Below are 23566 nucleotides of genomic sequence, written 5' to 3'. Positions count from 1 at the left end.
GTTAACTTGAAATAAGTCTGTTCTTAAAACAATAATTAATGCAACTTTTTAAATGCAGATATGAAATGCTTTGAAATTCCATGTAGCTTTTTTCCTACATACACATACATATACATACACATACTTGTCACAAATATAGTACCTCTCTGGAAAGGCCACACATCTTATATGGACACTTTCTCATTGCAGAAGGGGTTGCCATATAAGATAGGACCTCTGCAATATCCAGTTTTTATTTAATAACAAGTTTGCTAGAACTGCAAACACAATGGGATAATAGGTCATTGGTATCCCTATCCATTTTGCATTAAATAACACATTTGACTGTTACAGCCAGCAGACAGATATATGAATGGGATATTCAGTCAATGGCAACAATATCCATGTTGTATTTAATAACAATGTAGCTAGAACTCCTGACACATGTATGAATGGGATAATAGGTCATAGGTAATTATATCCATATTGCATTTAATAACACATTCCTTGATCTGCATGAATTAGAAGATAGGCCAGAGATAGCAATATCCTTGATTAATGCAGAAAGTAACATTGCTGGATAAGTAATCTTTTATTTAACTAGCTCAATAATTATTCAGAGAAGAGAACAATGAGAGTTAATCTGAAGTTCAAAGACATATGGATGGTTGGTTGACTGGATGTATGAACAGGTAGTTAGATTGATAGATGTACACATACATGTCTTTGAAATCTGTGAATTCCTACTTGAATCACGTTCTCTTTGGGATATTGATACAAACTGGAATGATGATTGGATGACTGGAGGTATGAAAATAGATAGATGGTGGGTAGGTAGGTAGGTAGGTATGTTGAGACCAATATGGAAAGATACCAACATTATTCTTGGTTCCAAACTAAGGCTGATGCCCTTGATTGTCAAATCCATGTTTCTGTATGCTTGTGAAATATGGACACTCACATTGGATCTACAAAGAATGATTCAAACCTTCTAAATGAGTTGCTACTGCAAGATCTTTTGGCATCTCATATACATATACCATGTAACCAATGAAGAGGTCCACAACAGGATCCAGTGAGCCATCAGACCCTATGAAGATCTCTTGAGCACTGTAAAAATAGTGGAAACTGAAGTGGTATGGTCATGATTCAAGATCAACTGGCCTGCACAGTGCAAGGGTGCAGAAGAATACGCAGACAGAAAAAGAGGTGGGAAGACAACATTAAGGAGTGGACAGGCATAGGATTTGGAGATTCCCAAAGGGCAGTAGAGAATAGGGAAAGATGGAGAGAATTGGTTGTAAAGTCAACTGTGGTGACCCAGTGAAGACTTGGGTTAAGGGATTGATGATGATGATGATGATGATGATGATGATGATAAAGTAGGTAGATTGTTAGGTAGGTGTATAGATATGTAGGTAGGTAGGTAGATGGATATATCCTGTCCTTTAAAAACTCTTAATTCCTACCCGAAATAAGTTTGTTTTGATTGGAATATTGCTACAGATAGTGGACTCCTGAGATATTTTAATTAATTATATTACTAATGTTTTAAACCCTGTAATAGTTTATAAATTACAAACTTTATGATTATTTCAGACTGATAACATCAAAAATGGGCTGGCTCCAAACATAGTACCAGAATCCCTGATAAAGCTTACAAATGTGACAAACCCAAATACTGTGAAGCTGCAGAAAGCAGAGGTTCAGGTTGTCAGCCGTGTACTGGATAATGTTATACAGATTTCTAACAACACCAAAAACATCACAAATGCTGAAGTAGAGGTATTCTAGCCATGACATATATCGTTAAATTGACTTGTTTTTAATTTAAAGATTTTTAATATTTTCTATGTATTTTTGGACTGAAAGTTTTGGAATAGATGTGTTTTCCAGAGGTGTTATCTTGAAGCCTTTGCATAAAACTCCATTGCTTTGGCATGCATAGTCATGAAACCTTTGCATAAAATTCCATTGCTTTGACATACTCAGTGAAAACACCTTTGCATAAAATTCCTTTGCTACAACATGCAGAGAGATGGGGCTTGATGAAATCATTTATCAGATAGAGCTTAACTCTGGTGTTACATTTGAGCATATCTGCATAATGACCTAAAGCTGTGCAATCTTACAACTGAGTGTCAGGTCTTAGAACAATTTAACACATACCTCTGTACAATCGAGACTCTTTTGATTATTAATAATTATACACTGGATAAATTGAGAAAAATACCATCATTTGCAATTTTTTTTATTCAGTTGAAAATAATTCATGTGCAAAAACAAAACCAACTTTCTCAACATAACTTCAGTATCTGCATGGAGATATATTAACAACTATGGTAGGTTTAAGGAAAGGTCATAGTTGATATGTCACTATTTTGCAAAAATATGTGTTTGATGAATATTATAGAGGCTGAATCCATTCATTAATTCTTCCAAGCATTGTTCTATTTCATCTTTATCTGTACTTTACCATCTTTACTCATTTATAAGTCAATTTTAACTACAAATTGCAAAAATTGTTCCATAATGTACCAGTAGATATGGGTCTCTGCAGCTCGTTAGGAATCAATAAGCATAAACATAGACCCTGATGTGCTTGTGTGTTATTTTGATGTCATATAAGGATCTGTGTTGTTAGCAGGAAGACTTGACTTAAAATCAAGTATGGATGGTATTTTAATAAATTGATCATCTCTTTCTTTTTGTCAGAACATCTGAATATATTAAAGAATGCAAAGTTTTCAAAATTATGTTAAATTTAGTGTGTGCAAAATTGCTAATCAACCTAAAATGCCTGCTTTAACATGAAATATTATTTGTATAAACATTTTGGCACTCACTTGTAAGTGCATGATTTGATGACTGGTGCTCATGTGTAATGCATCCATATGGTTCTCATATGTGGTTTTTAGGCTTTGGTGCCCAGTCTAAAATTGTATAGTTTAGCTTTATTGCTAACATGCTGCTGCATGTATAAAACTTAATATACTTAACACTTTACCTCATGCAAGCGCCTTTGGACGCCTCTTCTCCATTTGCATGGAGGCGCCTTTTGACGTCTCTACTCCATTCACATGGAAGTGCCTTTCAATGCCTGCTGTAAACATCAGCCATTTTAACCAGGTTTCCATAGTGCAACCTATTAGACACTACATTCATTTCTGCGAATGACCATTACGTCAGATCACGTGGTCACTGTTTATGCTCTGGTAGAAATCTGCTATTTAAAGTAACTGGGTCATATTCTCCGCTCTCCAAAATGGAAGTAGTGGATTTCATTCAGTACTTACGAAGTTTTCATGATTAGAAAAGATTCAGTAACTTAGGTAAAGGCTCTGAATCTTATTGATGTAGGCAGCAATTGGTTTTTATAAATTATCAAATTCAGTTGACTTAGTGATGTAGACACAGACAAAAAATGTGCAAATTTCGAGTATGAGAAATGGCAGCTATGGTTTGTCACGTGGCTTCACCGACTTGATGGTGAATGAGTTCTCTTAAGATTTTAAAGCACATAAAAAATACTTCCGTGAAAAATAATTACACAGCTATAACGATAGGACTTTACTTTTAAATTTTTCCATACATAATAGAATGTGTACCAAAAATGTAAAATGGTAAAATTGCTGTTAAACGTAACATACACTACGTTGCTTAACAGTTAACAGGCAGGCCTATGTGTATGGAGTCGAATCGGTAAAAGGTGTTATATTTATAGCGCACTGCACTGGGTAACTTTGAGGTAAAGAGTTAATGTACATTCAGAAAATAATTTCCCCAGATATCTTTAAACAATGGGGCACCATTAGCTCTTTTATTAATTCCATGACTATTATTGGTCCTCAAAATGTATAACATTAGAATGGGCAACATAGAATTGTGCCTAACTCTTATTAGTTTGAATTTATTAGGGCAAAACAATTAAAATAAAAATTATTTTATTCATACTGTTTTAGATTCTGACCAATTGGATCAATACTTTTAAAAAAGTGTATCACAATTTTAGTAGTAATATTAAGTAATATGAACTTTCATTAATATTTTTTTGTTTGAAGAATTTTCTCCAGATTGCTAGCAATGTAATTGATGAAACAAACAACCCGTCTTGGCAAGCAATTATTGATGAGAACAAGGAAGGGGCATCAGTAGTACTTCGGAATGTAGAACAGTATAGCAGACTGAAAGCACAATTAATCAACTCAACTGGTGAATCTGTACAAAGTTTTATCAAGAAGAACCTACGTAAGAATTTTCTGATATTTTATTTAATAAAAATAATGGTATGAGAAACAATGTAAATTGGTTTTCTTTGCAAAGTAACTCAGATTTTAACAGTCAGGGCTCTCACAGACCATGAAAGTTTGCAAAATTTCAGGTGGCCATTTCATGGTCATTAAAGTTCATGAAAAAGGACTTGTTGAAGGGTTTGTGAAAGTTTGTGAATTGGGAGTTCACATGTTTGGTCATGTTTTTTTTCGTTCCATTAAAAAATGAAATGAATTTATTTATCTGATGTGGCCTACCATTTGTCTTATCATTTAATTTTTCCAGTCTTCTATTCTAACTAAAGTTTGGAAGGATGGAAATGATTTGTTAAAACAGCTATCGGACATGAACCATTCTTTGAAATAATTGGGATGGTAGGTTTAAATGACTTTCACATATTCAGTTTAGAATTAAGTGATGCCATCCATTAATTCAGTCAACAAAATTGCTCATAATTCTGTTACTTTCGGAAGTGCTTAGAGAATAGTGATTAGATACATTAGACAAATTCCATTAGTGATTAATCAATAACAGCATTTGTATGTTGCCATCAAATTGACATGAGAGAGAATGAAGAGAGGTAAACCCACTTTTTTAGAGCTGATCTGAAAAGAAAAGTATGCATTTAAAAAAAATAAGACTCAAGTAAATATTGGTGATCAGCTGTGGCACTTTTAAGTATGAACACGGACTGCAGACAATCCGATATAGCATGGTGTTGTTTTCTTATATTTACAATGTTGTTATAAAATCTTGTGTTCCAGATTTTGACTGATATTAGTTTACCTAGGTCAATAATCAACATTGGATTCATTTGTGGAAAATGTCAGGGTTTTTCAGTGCAAGGGAGAAATTACATGGCTCATAATGTGATGAAATGTGAATATTATCTGGTTTTAATGGAACCCATCAATGTTTAGGACCAGTATCTTTGAAGATTCAGTATGTTTCAGGTAATTTGGCATATATTACTTTATGCACATCTTGGTGGAATTGGGGCTTTTAGTCAAATGGCTAGCAAAATCAAATCATGGTTAATTGACTTCTTAGTAGAATTCATAATAGTTGGCTCTGTTTGTAAGAAAAGCTTTGAGTAGCTGCAGTTGTTACTATTCATTCAACAAGTAACTAACTGGGATTGTATAACTGATGTGTGTGAAAATTGTAATGGTAGCATTTTCTTCAACCTTGACTGATTTTGTTACAGCGCGAATTGTGTTTTTATTTATTTACACCAGGTGTCTTGTGAATGACTTCCTCAAGGGGGCCCGAGTGTCTGAGTGGTCTAAAGCACTCACCAGTACAAATCATTGCCATCTCACCTCTGTCTGCATGGGTTTGAGTCTCAGATTCGGCCAATGTGGGCATGTGAGAAAGCTTAGCAGTAGCTTCTCGTGGGTCGGTGGTTCTTTACGGGGTTTTCCAGGGTTCTTCCTCCACCATTTATACTGGCTGCCATGTATAGCCTATCTTATGCTGAAAAATGGCGTTAAACATTACAACAACAACGACTTCCTCTATCTAAAGACTTTATAATTTGGAAAGCTTTTAATTTTGATTTATAAATCTGTTTATTAAGGATCAGTGTATTTCTGCAGAATTAATACCTGCATGGTTTGTGGGGGATAAAAGGGTGCAAGACACTGAAATGGTAATTATGACATTTAAATAAGTTGTGATAATGACTGTATTAAGATATGATAGCTAACCACTTTTACATGCATTACACACATGTATGTTCACCTGCTTGATTATTCTGCTCTCTGTTGACTTGTAATTAATGTATGTCATAAATTTTATTTATCAGTAGGTCTTGAAGTTTGTAAAATTGGTCAGTTGAAAGTTCATAAAAATTCATGAATTTTGTTTCTTAAAGTCTCTATGATCCCTGGCAATTTTTCCAGATGCATATTTTTTGAAATAATCTTTCCATTGTTAGTTTGAAAATTCGAATTAAAGCTCTGAATATTACCTTGAAAATTCATTGTTGACTTAAATAAACAAGATAAATTGACATGCATATAGCACACCTGCCCCCTCCTGAGATGCATGTGTGTGTGTGTGATTTGTATTTTTAACATAGCTTAAACAATTTTTCAGTCATATCACTACGATGTCTGCAGTGTGGTAATTTATAGTGATGTCTAGCACTGAGGAATCATGCTCCAGACATGTAGCATGATGTATTACCCAGTCACATTATCCTGACACCAGGCTGACCAGTCCTAACACTAACCTCTTAATATGCTGAGTGCCATGCGATGCAGCTGTTAGTATCATTTTTATAAGTCTTTGGTATGACTTGGCCGGGGACTGAACCCATGACCTCCCGCATCTGAGGCGGACATTCAAACCACTAGGCTACTGGAGTGGTCTCCTGATATGCCATAATAACCATGTAAAATGTATTGATCAGAGAAGTTTTATTTTTTATAGAGAACTGATTAATTTCAATTTCAGTAAACTGACCTTTTTAACAACTTCTGTATGTTATCTGCATAATAACAATTTCAGGATCAAATTCATAGTAAACTTTTATAAGTGTTTTCATAATGCCAGAATCAAATTCAGCATTAAAACATGGCTCGTTTCTTTCCTGCAAATTGTGTATAATGCCATAATTAAATTCAGCTCTCTGACACTGATAATTTCTGTCAGATTGGCACATTGTTATTTTTGTAAGTAATTTGAAAAGCTAAAAAGCTGTAATGGTGTCATGACATGTCTGCATCAATCCATATGCACATATGCATTCTTGTCCAGTAAAAGAAGAGAGTCATAATTTACATGCCAGATATTCAGTAAATATCTGCCCATGTTTCAGATGGAAATGTTAACAGTATATTTTTTCAGTAGGTTACTCTTTAATTAAGAAATACATAAAATTGACCAAAAATTACAGTAACTATTTCATCGAAGATACTCTCTTGGTTCTGAATGTTTCTGGAACACTATGTTATGTTTTGAAAAGAACATACATCTGAGGATGAAAACTTGCACACATTTGATAGTAAATATATGATGGGATAAGTGTTTGAATGTAAAAGGTCTCTAAACAAAGGTGGCTTGTCAGCCATTGGGCTGATGTTTTTTTTCTTTCTACAGGGCCTGGGTTTGTAACTATTGAGACAGCCCACTCTAGCTGTGATTTATGGCAGCTAAACTTATTCATTACTTTAATACCATATATATTAGCAGAAATGTTCTACATGAAAAAAGACCATTCTTTTGTTACTTTTTATGGCACTTCAGTACATTATTAACTATATCCTGCTGAAAAAAAATGGAAGCTAGGAGCATTTCCTAAGGACACATTGCAGTCACTGGCCAGGTTGCATTGGGCACATGTGGAATCCTCAAGTCTTGGACTTCAAATCCATAGCTTGGTCAACTGAGATGCTTTGACCCGAGAAAAATATAGGGAAAATTTGAAGAACTTTATAATTGAAACCATTTTCCAGCATATTTTCTGAATTTCATACCTGCCAATTTTTCAGTGTCAACTTACCTCCAAAATATCAGTTTAAATTTTTTTAAATATAATTTTGGTATTGAAAGATAAAATTCTCTTTTCAATTTCAGTTGTGGAAATAGGATACAAGCCAATGAGTGATATTCAGTTCCCAAACCGAAGTGCAAATGGATCAGCTTTTACAAATGGTTCAGTCAGTAGTTACTTCCTTTCTCGAGATGTTTTAAGCAATGGTAAGCTTTCACTCAGGGAAAAAACTTATTATTAGAAATAACTGGATCATATAACATTATCAATATGATATTTTCTTTAATATTTTCACCAATGGAAAAATAGAATATTAGTTTAAAAGAAATATTCTGTGTACTCTCATGGCAGAGGACATACTGATTGTGCTTTCATCCATCTATCACTTTCCCTTCTGCTCTGTAACTTTACAATCATTTGAGATTCAGGGATGAAACATGGTAAATATACACATGATTTACAGATGTGTTTTATAACATTTTAGGGTCATATCTTCTGGACCATGGTTTACTAGTCTACATTTTCCATCACATTTTCCCTTTGCTTTATTACTTTATGACTTTAAAACTGTTCGAGATCATGGGATGAGACTTGGCATAATTATACATGATTACTGTAAAGAGTTTTACATACCAATCTGGAAACCTATGTTCAAGTGCAATTTATGTAGCCATAAAATGTCAAGTGCAATTTATGTAGCCATAAAATGTCTTTCCACTTTAGAACTTTAAAGTGACTTGACATTGAGGAATGAAATTGGGTTCAGTAGCTGTACATCAAGGTGTTATATACCATATGTACTCACCTGTAAGACGAGTCCAACTGCACAGAGCTGGATCTGCCATTGCATAATGCTCTTCGATATGGATCACTGCCATCCAATTTATGTTTGTGTCGGTTTGAGTCTAATAAGTATGTTCTGCCGTTGTGGGTACATGAGAAGGCGTGCCAGTAGCTTCCTGTGGGTTGGTGGTTCTTCCCAAGTTCTTCCTCCACAAGTTATTCTGGCTGCAATATATATGTCCTATTGCATGCTGAAAAATGGCATTAAACCCACAACAACAGCAACAACACAATGCATAATGCACATCTGAGTTCTTATCTTCAAGTATAAGGTCCCACAGACCTGCTGATCTTTTTGATTTTGTCATAAGGTTTACTAAAAAAATAATTCTCAAACTTTGAACTCAACTGGAGCCAAAAGAATTTGAAAAATACAGTGGTTTTGATATTAGCTGGAATGGTTTTGATCCAGATGAAGGTTTTAAACTCATTGGGGTTGGTCAGTTGAAGCCATCCCAGCTGTACCTATTCCGAGGTTTCCTGAGACAAATGTTCCTAGGAAATACCTCTAAGTATTGGTTACTGACTTTCTGAGGTAATAATCCAAGGACAATCTTTTTCAAACCAATGTTCAAGGTTTTTATCATCAAATGTCTGTAACCAGTACTCTGAGAATTCCTCTGACATTTTGTCCAGGGATTCCTAGGACATATTGTCCAAGGTGTCCTCATACATATCACCGGAGGTGTCCTCGGACATATCTGCCAAGGATACCTCAAACACCCCCCTGGCATAAAACATCAGACCAACAATAATGAACCAAATATTACAGAATATAAGGATGCATTTTATTTTTAATTTGTTCAACACATACAAATAAAAGTTTGAAAAGGTCCAAGTATCAAGAATGCTCTAAAGATTCCTTTAGTGCCGAATTGTCTTTGTTATTTTGCCATATTTTTTTCTATCATTTCTGTAAAAAAAAAATATTGGTTGAAAATTTAAAATGTGATGAGTTAATAAAACAAACATGTATATACCATAACTGTTATTGGCAGCCTTCAGTTTACAAATCATGTTTGGAATCCTTTAGTTCTGAAAACACACTGAAAACACTATATTTCTATAACTGACTGTTCTTTGAATTTGGGACCATCACTCTAAATGTTTTATAACAAATACAGTCAAGATTATATTCTGTTCCTGGCTCAATGCCTGACAAGTTCAAACTAATGTATCATTATTTCACTGTACAATCCAATGCTGTATTATCGTGGGGTCTATATTATTGTGGCAAATAGGATTTTTGGATTAATTTTATAAAGTTTAATATTTTTAAAATCCCCAAATGGATTATATGTGTTTCAGAGTTGGAATCAGTGTTATACAAGCAGAGTACAACCCCTTTTTGTTGTCAGGAAACAGAATCAAGTGTTTGGTGTATTCTTCTTAAATCATTTTGAAAGGGATTAAATTTCCATGTAACTGTGCTATTATCAGCTGTCATATTAAAAATAACAAATTAAAATAAATGCCATGCCAATCATCCATGCAATTTGTTCAGACTCAGTTGTATATTTATAATTATTATTCTTGTAACTAATGTGTCAAATAAACAGTGTCATACAATTTTTCAGAAAACATTTTTACTCTAATAGTTTATGATGCTTGTAAACTGGTACTTTAACTTACTATTCCTGTAACTAACACACAAACACAAATTCCAAATATCATGTGACCTCTTAAGCATTGAAGACTTTACTTTACAAAGAGGATAATCAGTCTCTTTAAAAGTTTCTATAGTCGGTACAAATGTTTATAAGAAAAACATCAAAAACACCCCCCAAAATTAAGATATTTGGCTTTCCTTGGCAAATGTCATGAAAGGCAGGAGTTACATTGTTCAACATAGTGTTGTGCCCATTTGTTTTTTTGTTGCTGCTAACATCATGAGATATAATTGCTACCACCACATGAATAAAATAAAAAATATCGAGACTCCTTCGGTTTAGAGATCTAGCAGGAAGCTCCTCATCTCAGATGGAATTGCAATTTTTGAAATTGAGTTGGAGAATATTAACACAAATTTGCAATTTAAGAACTTTTCTTTGTTGTATATAATATTTAATTTGCTGTATCAGATCTCACTTTAAAACTTTCATATGCCTGTTTTTCAAGTTAACAATATTAGTATATCATGTTTCATTGCACATTAGCGAAAATTGGTCAAAGTCATTAAAAAGTTATGACTTCTTTACTGATATGTTTTAGGGTTGCCAGATCATGGTCACAGCTTAATATTTTAAGGTTTAGTTTCTTTCTGTTTTTTCTCCCTAAAATATATTTGAGATGCACAACTGGCCTTTATATATTCATGCTTGTCAGTTTGAGGTACATCATATATCAACTGATGTTTTAAACAGAAATTTGAGTAAACTCAATTACTATTACTCAGTATTAAAAAATTGTGTCCAGATAACCTCACCAGTTCAGGAGCTTTTATTTTGATAGCAATGTTCACAGATGAGATGCCATATTCTGTGCAACACATTTTTAAAATGTCTTCCTCTTTAACTTCTTTATTGTTTCTTTAATTAGGGAATTTTACCTCTTATTCCGGTGCATACTTCAACAATGTTTCGGAAATAATAAGGAAGAATGTGCTCCGTGATGGGTAAGTAATAATACAAACATCAAGCACAAATTGTTTAACTTGTAAAAAGAATACAAAGCACACAATGGTATACGACATGTACTGTTTGTACTCACTTTTAAGTCAACTCTAACTGAAGAAAACATAGACCATGATCTGCTGTCACATAAAGTGTTAACAGATCAGAGTCTGTGTTGTTTGTTCTACAGATTTTGCCAGAGAAACTGCATAAAACTAGATGTGACAGTACATTATGCAATAGGTCTAGATCTGTGCAGATTGCAGCTGGATTTGACTCACAAGTGATTATGTATGGTATGTTAATAATTTTGATTAGGGTATTATATATCTTACATAGATTTACAGGGTGATTTTTGGAATGGAAAATATTTAAAAATATTAAACCCAAGAAATTATTCAAGTTTGTAAATATTTGCAACTAGTTTCATCCATAAAGTCATACGATTAAAATTTAACGAAATGTAATAAGACATTGCAGTCTATATGTAATTTTGTTTATCAGAATTAATTCATCCAATAATTAGTACTTTTAATAGGATGCTATTAATTGGACAATTTATTCTAAACTAATTATAGCTAGTCTTTAAAAGCAACAGTTAGTTGAAATGCTGTTTTTAATTATTGTCATAAGCTTACAAAATAGATATGTCTTTCAAAATTAGTAAGGTCATAGTGTTTAAAGCTGAATTTATTTTTATTATTAGGTCCATCACAAACAGAGATGACCTGGGTATAAATTCAGCAGTGCTGTCCCTGCAACTTGATCCCTCACCTGCTTCGCTGTCTCCTCCCCTTACTCTGACATTTAAACATTTTTCAGTGAGTTACAATTTGACACTGTATGAATATTTGTCTTTAATTGTATAACCTTCCAACAAATGTGGTTTTAGGGTGGTAGTATTATTATTTTCTGCTATTTGTACAGGTCACTAGCCTTGTTTCTATCATATTTTATTCCACACAGTATTCTAGGTTCTAGTGGAAATATATTCACTGACATTTTGTGATTTTGTTTCTTTGACAACAATAAATCCTATTATTTTTCAGGTCATTAACTTAAAGTTCTGGTATATGTTACCAAAATATAAAAATGTTACCATTTTCTTTCAGCATGGTAAAGTAATAAAGATTTGGCCATTTTGTTTCCTTTCCATGTGGTAAAGAAATAAAGAATTCATTAATACCTTTCCTTTTGTGTGGTAATGTAATAAAGATTTGGCCATTATATTTCCTTTCCATATGAACAGGTAGTAAAGATTTAGCCATTTTGTGTCTTTTCCATATGTTAAACTAAGTTCTTGGGGATAGGATTTATTTAAATTTGCCACTTGTGTTTAACTTAAATGAAAAAAAGTTCTGTAGATTTTGGTTTCAGTAGCCCAGTGTCAGGGACACCGTTTATAAATATAGAATTGGCCATTTCCTTACATTAACTTAGGTTCTAAGCAACAGGTTTCATTGAATGTAAAAATTCATTGAAAGTAACAATTCATGTTTTATCTGTTAAAAACATCCATTATTTTAGTAGTGTTTAGTAAGCTGAGAGATCAGGGTCACTTTTAATAAAATTAGATATGACAATTTTGTTTGTTTGTAAAATAAATGAACTTCTAGTTGACACATTTCAGTGAAAATTACATAACAATGTTTCTCTTTAAAGAAGGAAATAGGTTTTTACAAAAATATATTTTTGAGTCTGTAGTTGAAAGTTGAAGGTTGCAGATGCTAAAAGTAGATTTTTCACCATTGCATTTCATTTCTGCTATGTTATCTAAGATCAAGTGAAGAGATTTCATTTAGCAATATAAATAACATAAGATTAGCATTATAACTAGCATGATATTATCATTATAACTAACAGGAGATTAGCAAGATAAATAACATGAGATTAGCAAGATAAATAACATGAGATTAGCATTATAACTAGCATGATATTAGCATTATAACTAACATGAGATTAGCAAGATAAATAACATGAGATTAGCATTATAAATAACATGAGATTAGCATTATAAATAACGTGAGATAAAGAAAAAATCATTTGTATTAGTGGATCAGTGAGATTAAAAAAGAAGAATTATAATTACTGGATCAGTGAGATTAGAAAACAACATTTGGATTACGGCATCAGTGAGATTAAGCAAAAATTACTGGATCAGTAAGTTTAAGAAAAAAGCATTTGGATTATTGAATCTATGAGATTAAGAAGAATGCATTTAGATTACTGGATCTGTGAGATTAAAAAAAAAGCATTTGGATTATTGAATCAGTGAGATTAAGAAGAATGCATTTAGATTACTGGATCTGTGAGATTAAGAAAAAAGCATTTGGATTATTGAATCTGTGAGATTAAGAAGAATGCATTTAGATTACTGGATCTGTGAGATTAAGAAAAAAGCATTTGGATTAGTGAAGTAGTATCTCAGTTTGTAGAGCGTTGGACTTGTAATGCAAGTCTAATTTGCTGGTTCAGTGCCCACTCAAGCCATCAAGGTCAGCTCACTAGGTCTGACTTTGGGAAAGGTTTGTAGTTAGTGATTTTGTGGGTTTAATGACATATTTCTGCACATGTAGTCTAATTATTGTGGCCATTATATCTGTTCACAGGCGTTGAAAAATTATGTCAATATAGTAAGAAATTGGCAGAAGATAAGACATGGAAAATATATCCTATAAATACATAGGCAAAGTTGGAAAAGTAAACTCTATGTGGGTAGGGGAACAATATAATATTTTGTTATTATTTTTATGTCATTCCAAATATTTGTACAAATGATACCTTCCCTAAAGTTTGAATGCATTGACAAATGGATGATTAGCCATATTTGGGCAAGTTATGATTGGTACAAATATTTGGAATGGCATCATAAACAATTTGTTAATTTTTATATTATATCCCTACCCATCTAGAGGCTATGTTTCCAACTTTGTATTGTATAAATATATAAGTATGCACAGGATTTTTCCCCGTAGACATTCTGCCATTTTTTTTTTACTACAGTGATATCATTTCAAAGGCCTGTGATGTGGCAGATGAAGAACCCAGGAAAAAGCCTGGAAAACCACCAACCCACATGAAACTAATGGCAAGCTTTCTCATAAACTCATGTTGGCCAGGCTTGAGATTCAAATCCACAGAGGTGAGATGTCGGTGGTCTGGAAAAGTGAGCACCTTAGACCATTGAGCCACATTCCCTCCACTCTCCGAAAAATCATTAACTTCCATTTCTTCAGCATTATATGGCCAAATCTAGAGTTGAATTTAGTCAAGGAATGGGGGTGGGATTTGCATATTTTAGGAACAAATCTTTGTCTGGTAAATTGTGGGAATTATATTGATGATAATACAATTCAACAACTAAAGGTCAAAACAAAACTTATTTAGACTAACAGGAATGAGAAAGATGTTTGGATTCACTTAATTGTGTCCCAGATAAAATCAATTTGTGAATAACAAGGAAATGTTCAATCTCATGAAAAAATATCAATCTGTAGAGTAAATCAACATGCCTTTTTTTTTTCAGACAAATTATTCAAATCCCGTATGCAGCTTTTGGAAGTTTAATGCAGAGTAAGTATAGGCCAAAACTTAGATAAATGCTTTGGATTATTTTAAAAATTCATTGTTGGACATTAAACAGTCAGTAAAATATGAGAAAAAAGTAATTATTTTTGCCAGACTGTATCAGCTTTTAATCAGTCAGGTGAAAAAGCGATTAGAATTGCTTTCTGTTCCAAGAAGTCATCTTTATTGTACATATATATATATAAATGCGATGTCTATTTTGCATTTTGGTATGAAGATAACCAGCTGTTTTTTGAGTTGTGCCTTCTTAAAATATACTCTGCTTTTGATTCAGTGTTCATGATGCTCTTTATCTAAGTATTAATGCATGAGTGAAAATCCCCCAGGGTTGTAGCTTGCTAATTCAACCTCCCCCAGGGTTGTATTTTGCTAATTCAAGATTCCTTAGGGTTGTTTCAGTTAATTATGTTGAGCATTGGTTGCTATCAGTGAAATGACCAATTAACTGATTTGGATGAGTATTAGCTACCTCCACTTAAATGACCAGTTTATTTGTTTGGTTGAACTATGGCCACCTTCAGTGATCTTTAATTTATTTGGTTAACATTGCCCACCTTCAGTGGCATGGCCAACTAATTAATTAGGTTGAGCATAGGCCAAATGACTAACTGTTTGATTTGGTTGAGCATTGGTTGCCTTCACTGACATGACCAATTAAACCATTTTATTTTTTATTGGTTGATTTATTGTGTGACACCATGGGTTGATGGAAAACTTTCAACATGAAGCTTAATCTTATGCCTTTATTTCTTTTTTAAAACATTATTATTTGACAATTTTAAATCTCTCCTGCCATACTTCATTTCAGTACATAAATGATTCTCAGTTTTATAAAAAATATGTTTCTCACTATAGCTTTGATATGTAAAAACTTGTTTGCTAAATATATATCACCTGAGTTTATATTTAGTACGAATAATTGCTGTTTCTATTTTGACTCACTGTCTGTTGCATCCATATTTTAGCATCCCTGGTGCATTAATAATAAACGAAATGCACTGTGTGTCAATTTGATTGTAATAAATAATTTTAATTTTCTTTTCAGTGGACATGGGAATGGGGCATGGTCAAGTGATGGCTGTAAGCTTGTGTCAACTAACGATTACGCTACTGTGTGTGAATGTGACCATCTTACAAACTTTGCTATTCTAATGAGTCCTGGAAAGACGGTAAGTTGAGGAAATTCAGATTTCAGATTATCCATTGCTTTGATTTAGCATACTGTTGTTGAATAATTGAGCAAACATAATTAACATTAAAATTTAGGTATCCAGTTTGTGTTTTACCACATTTATCATTGGCAAATGTGCACCAACTCTGAAAAGTCCAAACCCATATCTGTCATAATGCAGTGGAAGATCAGGGTAAATGGATTCCATTTGAAATCTTAACATTGTTTGTAATGTTGTTAGTGCAGCATATATTACAATCAGATTTAGTGTTTCTTGTGATACATCATCATTGCATTCATCAGAAAATATGGATCATCAGTATTGATTTGATATCACCCACATCATCCAGTGTAAGGTTTGTTTCCAATTCACTACAATACGGGGGACCTGGGTGGGTGAATGGTCTTAGGCTGTTGCTTTTACATGTCACTGAGATTTCACCTCTGTCTTCATTGGTTTGAGTCTTGGCTCAGCCAGCAATGTTATGTCAGAAAACTTGCCACTAGCTTCCTGTGTGTCACTGGTTCTTACTGCCATTTTCCTAGCTTCTTCTTCCACCAGATATACTTGCAACCATGTATAACCTATCATGTGTTGGAAAATGGCATTAAGCCCACAACAAGAACAACAGTGCAATACATGGCATCATTACCAATTAGCTTGTTTTTAAGAATCAGTTGAGTCCGAATGTAAGTATGTTTCTTTAATACATGTTTCTCAGATATAAATATCAACAATCTACAGGCAGTGGCCAGTCTAGAAAAATGGAATTTTCTCCAAGCTGTAAACTTGGCCTTGTTTTCATTGTCAGACATTAATTGATCTGAAATAGAATAATCGTATGATATCATTGTGACGATATCATTAAAAAAGTGCACAACTTTAGGCTCATGATATGCTTGCTTTTTTTCTTTGTCTCTTCAATATCTCACACTATTTCAAGTGTGCATGTGTCTCAGGAAGAATAACTCAGCCATACCAAACCTAGATGATTCAGTAGACCAAATTTGAGTGACCTTTATGTTCTCAGCTGTTTATTTATTACACAGAAATATTTTGGTTACTATTTTGCTGACACTCATGAAAATGTTTGTGTGATTAGATCATAAAGAAAGTAACTTAACTGTGTTAAACCTAAGTCTGTTTGACCTACTTTTCAAGCTTGAATCCTTTTCAGTTTGGAGCAGTTCTTTCATTACATGCTCAATGTCTTTTATCCTATTTTGACCTGCACTCATAATGTGAATAAATCTTAACAAGGGCAGCCATGATACCTAAGTTTGGAGAGTATCAGATTTGTAATCTAAGAGTTGATGATTCAGTTTTCACCATGGCCAGCTCATGTCAGCTGCCTGGGTGTGTCCATGGGAAAGGCACTTTGCTCTCATTTCCTTAGCTTGATATAGCCAGTAATGAGTCACAAAGTGCCAATAAAACCAGCAATGATAACAGCTTCTAGCAAGAGAAACTCCAGTATACCAACACTACACCATTTTGACAATATATTCATGCTTTATTGACTTGTTTATATTTACTATCTGTTTGTAACATCCTCATTTTGAGACTGAGAAGCCACACTACTGTACTGCTGATCATTATTTTTATTTTTGCAGCCTGACAAGGACCAGGTGCCTCTTAGCATCATATCAATCATTGGATGTGCAATATCAATTTTCTGTCTCTCTGTGACGATGGTTGCACATTGTATGGTTTGGCGGTATGTATTACATATTTTGACCTATGTAATCATAACTGTAGTTATTACTGTTTTGATACATGAGTAGATACTTAGGTAAATGGATGAATGGACTATGCAGCATACATAGGTAGTTGGATGAATGAACTATGCAGCATACATCGGCAAATGGATGAATGAACTATGCAGCATAGGTAGACATATGGATGAATGAACTATGCAGCATACATAGGCATATGGATGAATGAATTATGCAGCATAGATAGGCAAATGGATGAATGGACTATGCAGCACACATAGGCAAATGGATGAATGGACTATGCAGCACACATAGGCAAATGGATGAATGGACTATGCAGCACACATAGGCAAATGGATGAATGAACTATGCAGCACACATAGGCAAATGGATGAATGAACTATGCAGCACACATAGCCAAATGAATGAATGGACTATGCAGCATAGAGTAGCATGTATAGATAATTTTGTAATGTAACACATCTGATTATGACTTTTATGAACAGGACAGTAAAAACCATGACCATTTATAAGCTGGCTGGATATAATAATAAAATCACAATGATGCATGATGCATAAGGCTGTCATGTGATGCTGTTTTATGATCAGCCATTCTTTTACACATATATTTTGTGGGAGTATGTCTAAAGATTATGATTTTTTATGTTTTATAACATAGATAGTTATTGTTTTCAACTTAACATCACTCAGTAAACATGAAGAAACAAACATTTGTACGTGGTAAAAAATTCTGTTTTGAAATTAATAGTTGCTTGGGAGATATATCACAACAGTTAAAGATATGATGCATTGGTCAAATGGGCATGCGTTTCCTCAAATTCCTAATACAGTAAAATCGATATTGAGCAATCTCTGCATTGAATGACCACCTGTCATTATGACCACAATTGTTATGCATGTATTGATTTTATTATATAAATGTGCTGTCTTCAGTGACCACCTACAGCATGTGACTAGCAATTATAATTTTCCTGCACAAAATGCATTTTGATGATGCAGTGAATGACTGTTTTACCAAAACAAATGAACAGTACTTACCATTGTTTGCAGACAAAGTGCTTGTGTGTATGTGTATGTGTGTGTGATTTGGATTTTTAATGTAGCTTTAAAAAAATTTCAGCCATATCACTACAGTGTTTGCAGTGTGACGGTATATATTGATGTCTAGTACTGGGGCATGATACTGTAGTCATGTAGCATGATCTCCCACCCAATCAGATTATCCTGACACCAGGCCAGTCAGTTCTGACACTAACCTCTTAAAACTGAGTACCAGTTTTGTTAGTCTTTGGTATGACTCGGCCAGGGACTGAACCCGCGACCTCCTGCATCAAATCACTAGGCCACTGGAGCATTCAGACAAAGTGCAGATTATTCTAAAACAACACTGTAATGCATGACTGGATCCAAAACCAGAGATAAATATCACTAATCTTTATTTAATCCATTGAAGCCACATCTGTTTATGTGTGTTTATGCTATGAAAACTTGTGCAAGTGATCCTTGCAAAACGAATCAGTATCAACCAATTGAAAAACCTGGAAAAATAATGGGAAACTTTTGTTTTAAAAAGTGGTCCTGGTAATCCCATTTTAATTCACCAAGTTAGTACCATTTCTCCATTTAGATAGATCACATTAGTCTTATGTACTTCCTTACTGAGAGTTGTTTATTTTAAATAAGCGAGAGAGAGAGAGAGAGAGAGAGAGAGAGAGAGAGAGAGAGAGAGAGAAAACTGCAGATCATGATTGTTGGAGCACAGTTGATGCTCGCCCGACTGAGATGATATTATACGGTTTAAATGTAATAATAATATCCAGTAATATTTTCATGTCATCTTGACATCACATTCTGCTTTATAAATGGTTAATTACAAGATGAACACTGATTGGCTGATTTAAAGCATGAGCACTGACTTGCTAATTGTTTGCATGATGATACACTTTACAGTTTGCTGTACTCATGATTATTTCAGAATGCATTTTCAAGAAATGATGCAGTATTTCTGGAATTTTGTTTGCATCAGGGTTTTATTTGCCCCATTCTATTCTGCTGTTTAAGGTGAAACAGTTTTATCTTGTAGATAGTGCAATATTCATTGACATTAGTTATGATAAACACATAATTCCCTGAAACATCGCTTAAGTTGCTGATCGATATAGGTATTTTCATGTTTGCAATATACAGCATTTATATAAAATATCTCAAAAGCATTTGACCACAGTGCTACACGGTCTTTAATCAGCCAACTCCATCTTGCTGCATATTTTTGCATATTTGTATGAATCACGACATGTCATTCTCCGTTGTTGATCTTTTTAATATTATATACGCTAGTTCCAGTATATAACTGAGATAAATGTTTTTTCTCTAAAGTATGTAACAAAAGGCTGTTATTATACAGTAATATGTTGTACAACACAACTGTATGATCTTCATTGGGTATGTGACATGAATTGATCACCCTTGAGATAATACAGGTTTTTAGATCAGTATACCTTGATAATGATGCATGTATGTCAAAATATTGTTTTGTTTCTCTGCAGATATGTGAAGTCTGACAGAACTAGTCTTTTGATGAATTTGTGTTTAGCCCTGATAATCTCATATGTCATATTCCTGGCTGGTGTAAATCGAACAGAAAACAGGGTAAGACTGGCTGATATTTACTAAATTTTATGTTTACTCATGTTGCACACAGTTGGTCTTACTAAATAACAATGGATTAAATTTTCTTCAGAACCGATTGTTGCAGGAGTATAGATTGCACCGCAAGTCCAAGCATAAGTGCAGGTCACAAATAATACTAAATTGTAATTCTTTGAAAGAGATTTCTGTTTAACCTAAATATTATGGTATCCATGGGAAATTATACTTTTTTCTTCAGAAACTTTCTTCTAAGGCAGAGCCAAGTAATTGCTAATATTTTATTTCATTGAAATTATGTCCTATTCACATTTTCAGTTAATGCATTACTATATAATGCATATATCTACATTTCATTAGGTTTGTACAAATTGCTTCCTCAAATACATTCCTCAGTCTCATTAACATTGGGATATAAGGCTGCTATCTCCCAAATCCTACCCTTTGTTTATCAAGCTTATGGCAATGGTAGATTAAACTTCATCTCAACATTATAAATGTATTGTTTCTTGATAATTATGTCTTTTGGTTTCATTCATTGGTACATAATATATATTTATTCCACATTTCCCCCAAACCTGATCAAGACCTAAATACATCTAGTTGTTATACATCACCACATTAATAACAGTGGCAGAACCTCAGATGGAAAAGAGAAAAATTCTAACACTGGAGGAAAGAATTAACATAATTGAAAAAATCAGAATAGCAGCCAGCATAAATGTCGGCAAAATGCAAGTTCACATTGTTACCTTAAGACAAGGAGTCCATTAGGAACAAATGGCAGAAAGGTGCACATGCACAGAGGAAATACATCAAGTCATGACGAACAGTTAATGGGGATCTAAATGAATGGGTATGGGAGTGGTTATGTGTTGCATGGAGTAAAAACATACCAGTAAGTGGAAAGCTGATTCAGGAGAATGGAATTTTTGTCTCAGCAGAACTGAATTATGATGACTTGCTGCATGAAATGGATGGCTGGGGTGCTGCACAATTACATACTGTATCACAGCTAGTGTGCTCAATGGGGAATCAGATCATGTGAATTTACAGACAGTTGATGTCTGGAGAAAAAATCTGCCAATATCCATTAAAGAAAGGTTTAGTCTATGTGATATTTTTAATGCTGATGAAAAAGGACTCTTTTACAGAGAATTACCTGAAAGGTCCCTGGTGCAGAAAGACGATGTTTGCAAAAGGAGGGAAAAATACAAATGAGAAGTTGACACTATTGTTAGCGTGTAATGAAACTGGAGAAAAACTGGATCCCTTAGTTATAGGCAAATCATGTAACCCAAGATGTTTTAGGTCATTGAATTTAAGCTCTTTGGGTGTTGCATATAAATCCAACAGAAAGTCTTGGATTTCATCAGACATCTTTTATAACTTTCTTGTAACTGTCAACTATAGAATCAAAAGGAAAAATCTGAACATCTTAGTTATTTTAGACAGCTGCAGTGCACACTCAGATGTTCAGTTTAGCAATGTAAAACTGATCTTTCTGCCCCCCAATACAATCTAAACTACAGCCCTCTGATGCAGGGATAATTCAGGCTGTAAACATGAATTATCAAAAGACACTGCTGTGACACATTCTTTCCAAAATGGATGAGTGCTCTACAGGAACTGAAATATCTAAAGAATGTCACTGTTCTGGGTGCCATTTTCTGGATTAAGTCAATGTGAGATGCTATGTCAGCATACACCATTGAAAGGTGTTTTGCCAAGTGGTATTTTACTGTCAGTTTCCAGTCCATAAAGCCCGAAAGCGAAAAGAGTGATCAAGATGTTCATTCATCAATGGAACCTATTCTCAATGGCATGACATTGGAAGAATATGCTGATATGGACCACTGTTTAGAAACTTCTAATGTTATCTTTAAAATGCCTGAATCATTTGTTGTTTTGTGTAATCACATGTATTGTGCATTATTTAATGCATTTCATGTATTTAGTGACGTTGCTGACTAATAATTTTAAAGTATATTTTATATTGGTAACTTTAAACAAGCTCAAAAGTTGGAAGAACTCATATACTTTCCTCTTGAAACACTTGCATTTTAACTACTAAAAGAAACTTCTGCACTTAAAAGCATGCCAAGAAATTGGTAGCCAATCCAGGTTGAGCAGATGGTATGAATTTTTGAGGTTAGTGATCTTGGGTCTGTTACTTGGTTCCTTAGCCCATAAAGTACAAAGAGAAAGACACTAAAATAAATAAACCATCCATCCCTTTTACTTCAGTTCCATACAGAATTACAGAAAAATAAATAACCTGTTGATTGATGTAGTTCTGTAGCATGTTAAGTAAAACCTGTCAAATTTAAACTCTAATCCATATTTGTGTCAATTGCAAGTAAAATAGCACATATTAAAGTGACTTACATTTCCATATATATTTACAGATCAGAACAGATAGCTTGATAATGTCAGAGTCTTATCATATATATCTGCCATTTTTACAATGTCAGAGTCTTACCATATATATCTTTCAGAATGCTTGCATTGCTGTGGCCGCCCTTCTCCACTATTTTTACCTAGCTGTTTTTTTCCTGATGTTAGCCTATGGAATAGAGCTTGCTGTGACCGTGGTCTATGTATTTGAAACAAGGTCACGAGTACGATGGTTGCTGCCTCTTGCATGGAGTAAGTTTCTTTTTTTTTCAGTCAAGTTTATTTATAGTAATTTTACATGATTTTAACGGATTTGATGTATATTTACTCCAGTGATGTCAGTGTACTTAAATATTAGAATATTTGGCCAGTTTTGAGTACAGCATTTCTTCATGTTTAAACTCCATTTTTCAAGGTTCTTGATATCTTTCTTATATAACTGCAATTGATTATATAAAAATAATGATAGTAAACAGTTCACTGCATATAAATCTTTGCAGGAATATTTGGGTACAATTTTGAATCCATGGGCCAGAAAATGGTTAAATACTGCTGGACATTTATTATCCCAAAATGAAATCATATCAGAGTTAAGTTTAGCATTGATAAATAAAATGAATGCAACATGGTCAATTGAAATGCTTTGAGGAAGCTAGAATTTAATAGATTATAGTGTTAATATTATAGGATATTGTGGGCAAGATCAAAGTATAATGCTGGGCAGTAAAACATTTTGTTTTGCAGCCACTTGTCCAAGACAAGTGAATTTGGCAAAATGACTTGTCCTGATCAGATTTTGTATTTGTATAATTTGTAAACCTC

At 33.7% G+C, this 23566-nt stretch overlaps 2 protein-coding genes across 3 annotated transcripts in view; both read left to right on the top strand.

The window, feature by feature from the left end:
• The window catches only part of LOC149772646 (uncharacterized), a 130463-nt gene extending 128690 nt beyond the window's left edge, over positions 1–1773 (top strand). Inside the window, exon 37 of the mRNA XM_089947527.1 lies at positions 1579–1773. Within this exon, the coding sequence (XP_089803653.1) occupies positions 1579–1773 (195 nt within the window). The remainder of the gene's footprint in view (positions 1–1578) is intronic.
• Positions 1–23566, top strand: part of LOC149772645 (uncharacterized) — a 60831-nt gene that overhangs the window by 2968 nt on the left and 34297 nt on the right. For both annotated transcript variants that reach the window (XM_089947522.1, XM_089947521.1), the window contains exons 2-11: positions 1579–1764; positions 4041–4227; positions 7834–7956; positions 11132–11207; positions 11912–12026; positions 14732–14778; positions 15839–15962; positions 17579–17682; positions 20248–20350; positions 22846–22996. In XM_089947522.1, coding sequence (XP_089803648.1) covers positions 7857–7956; positions 11132–11207; positions 11912–12026; positions 14732–14778; positions 15839–15962; positions 17579–17682; positions 20248–20350; positions 22846–22996 — 820 coding nt within the window. In that variant the 5' untranslated portion in view covers positions 1579–1764; positions 4041–4227; positions 7834–7856. The remainder of the gene's footprint in view (positions 1–1578; positions 1765–4040; positions 4228–7833; positions 7957–11131; positions 11208–11911; positions 12027–14731; positions 14779–15838; positions 15963–17578; positions 17683–20247; positions 20351–22845; positions 22997–23566) is intronic.

Source organism: Sinohyriopsis cumingii, unplaced genomic scaffold (genome assembly GCF_028554795.1).
Source record: "Sinohyriopsis cumingii isolate HCF-2022 unplaced genomic scaffold, ASM2855479v2 utg001311l, whole genome shotgun sequence".
In the NCBI taxonomy this organism is placed as follows: domain Eukaryota; kingdom Metazoa; phylum Mollusca; class Bivalvia; order Unionida; family Unionidae; genus Sinohyriopsis; species Sinohyriopsis cumingii.
The sequence above is the reverse complement of the archived record's forward strand: the minus strand, read 5'-3'. Positions and strand labels throughout refer to the sequence as shown.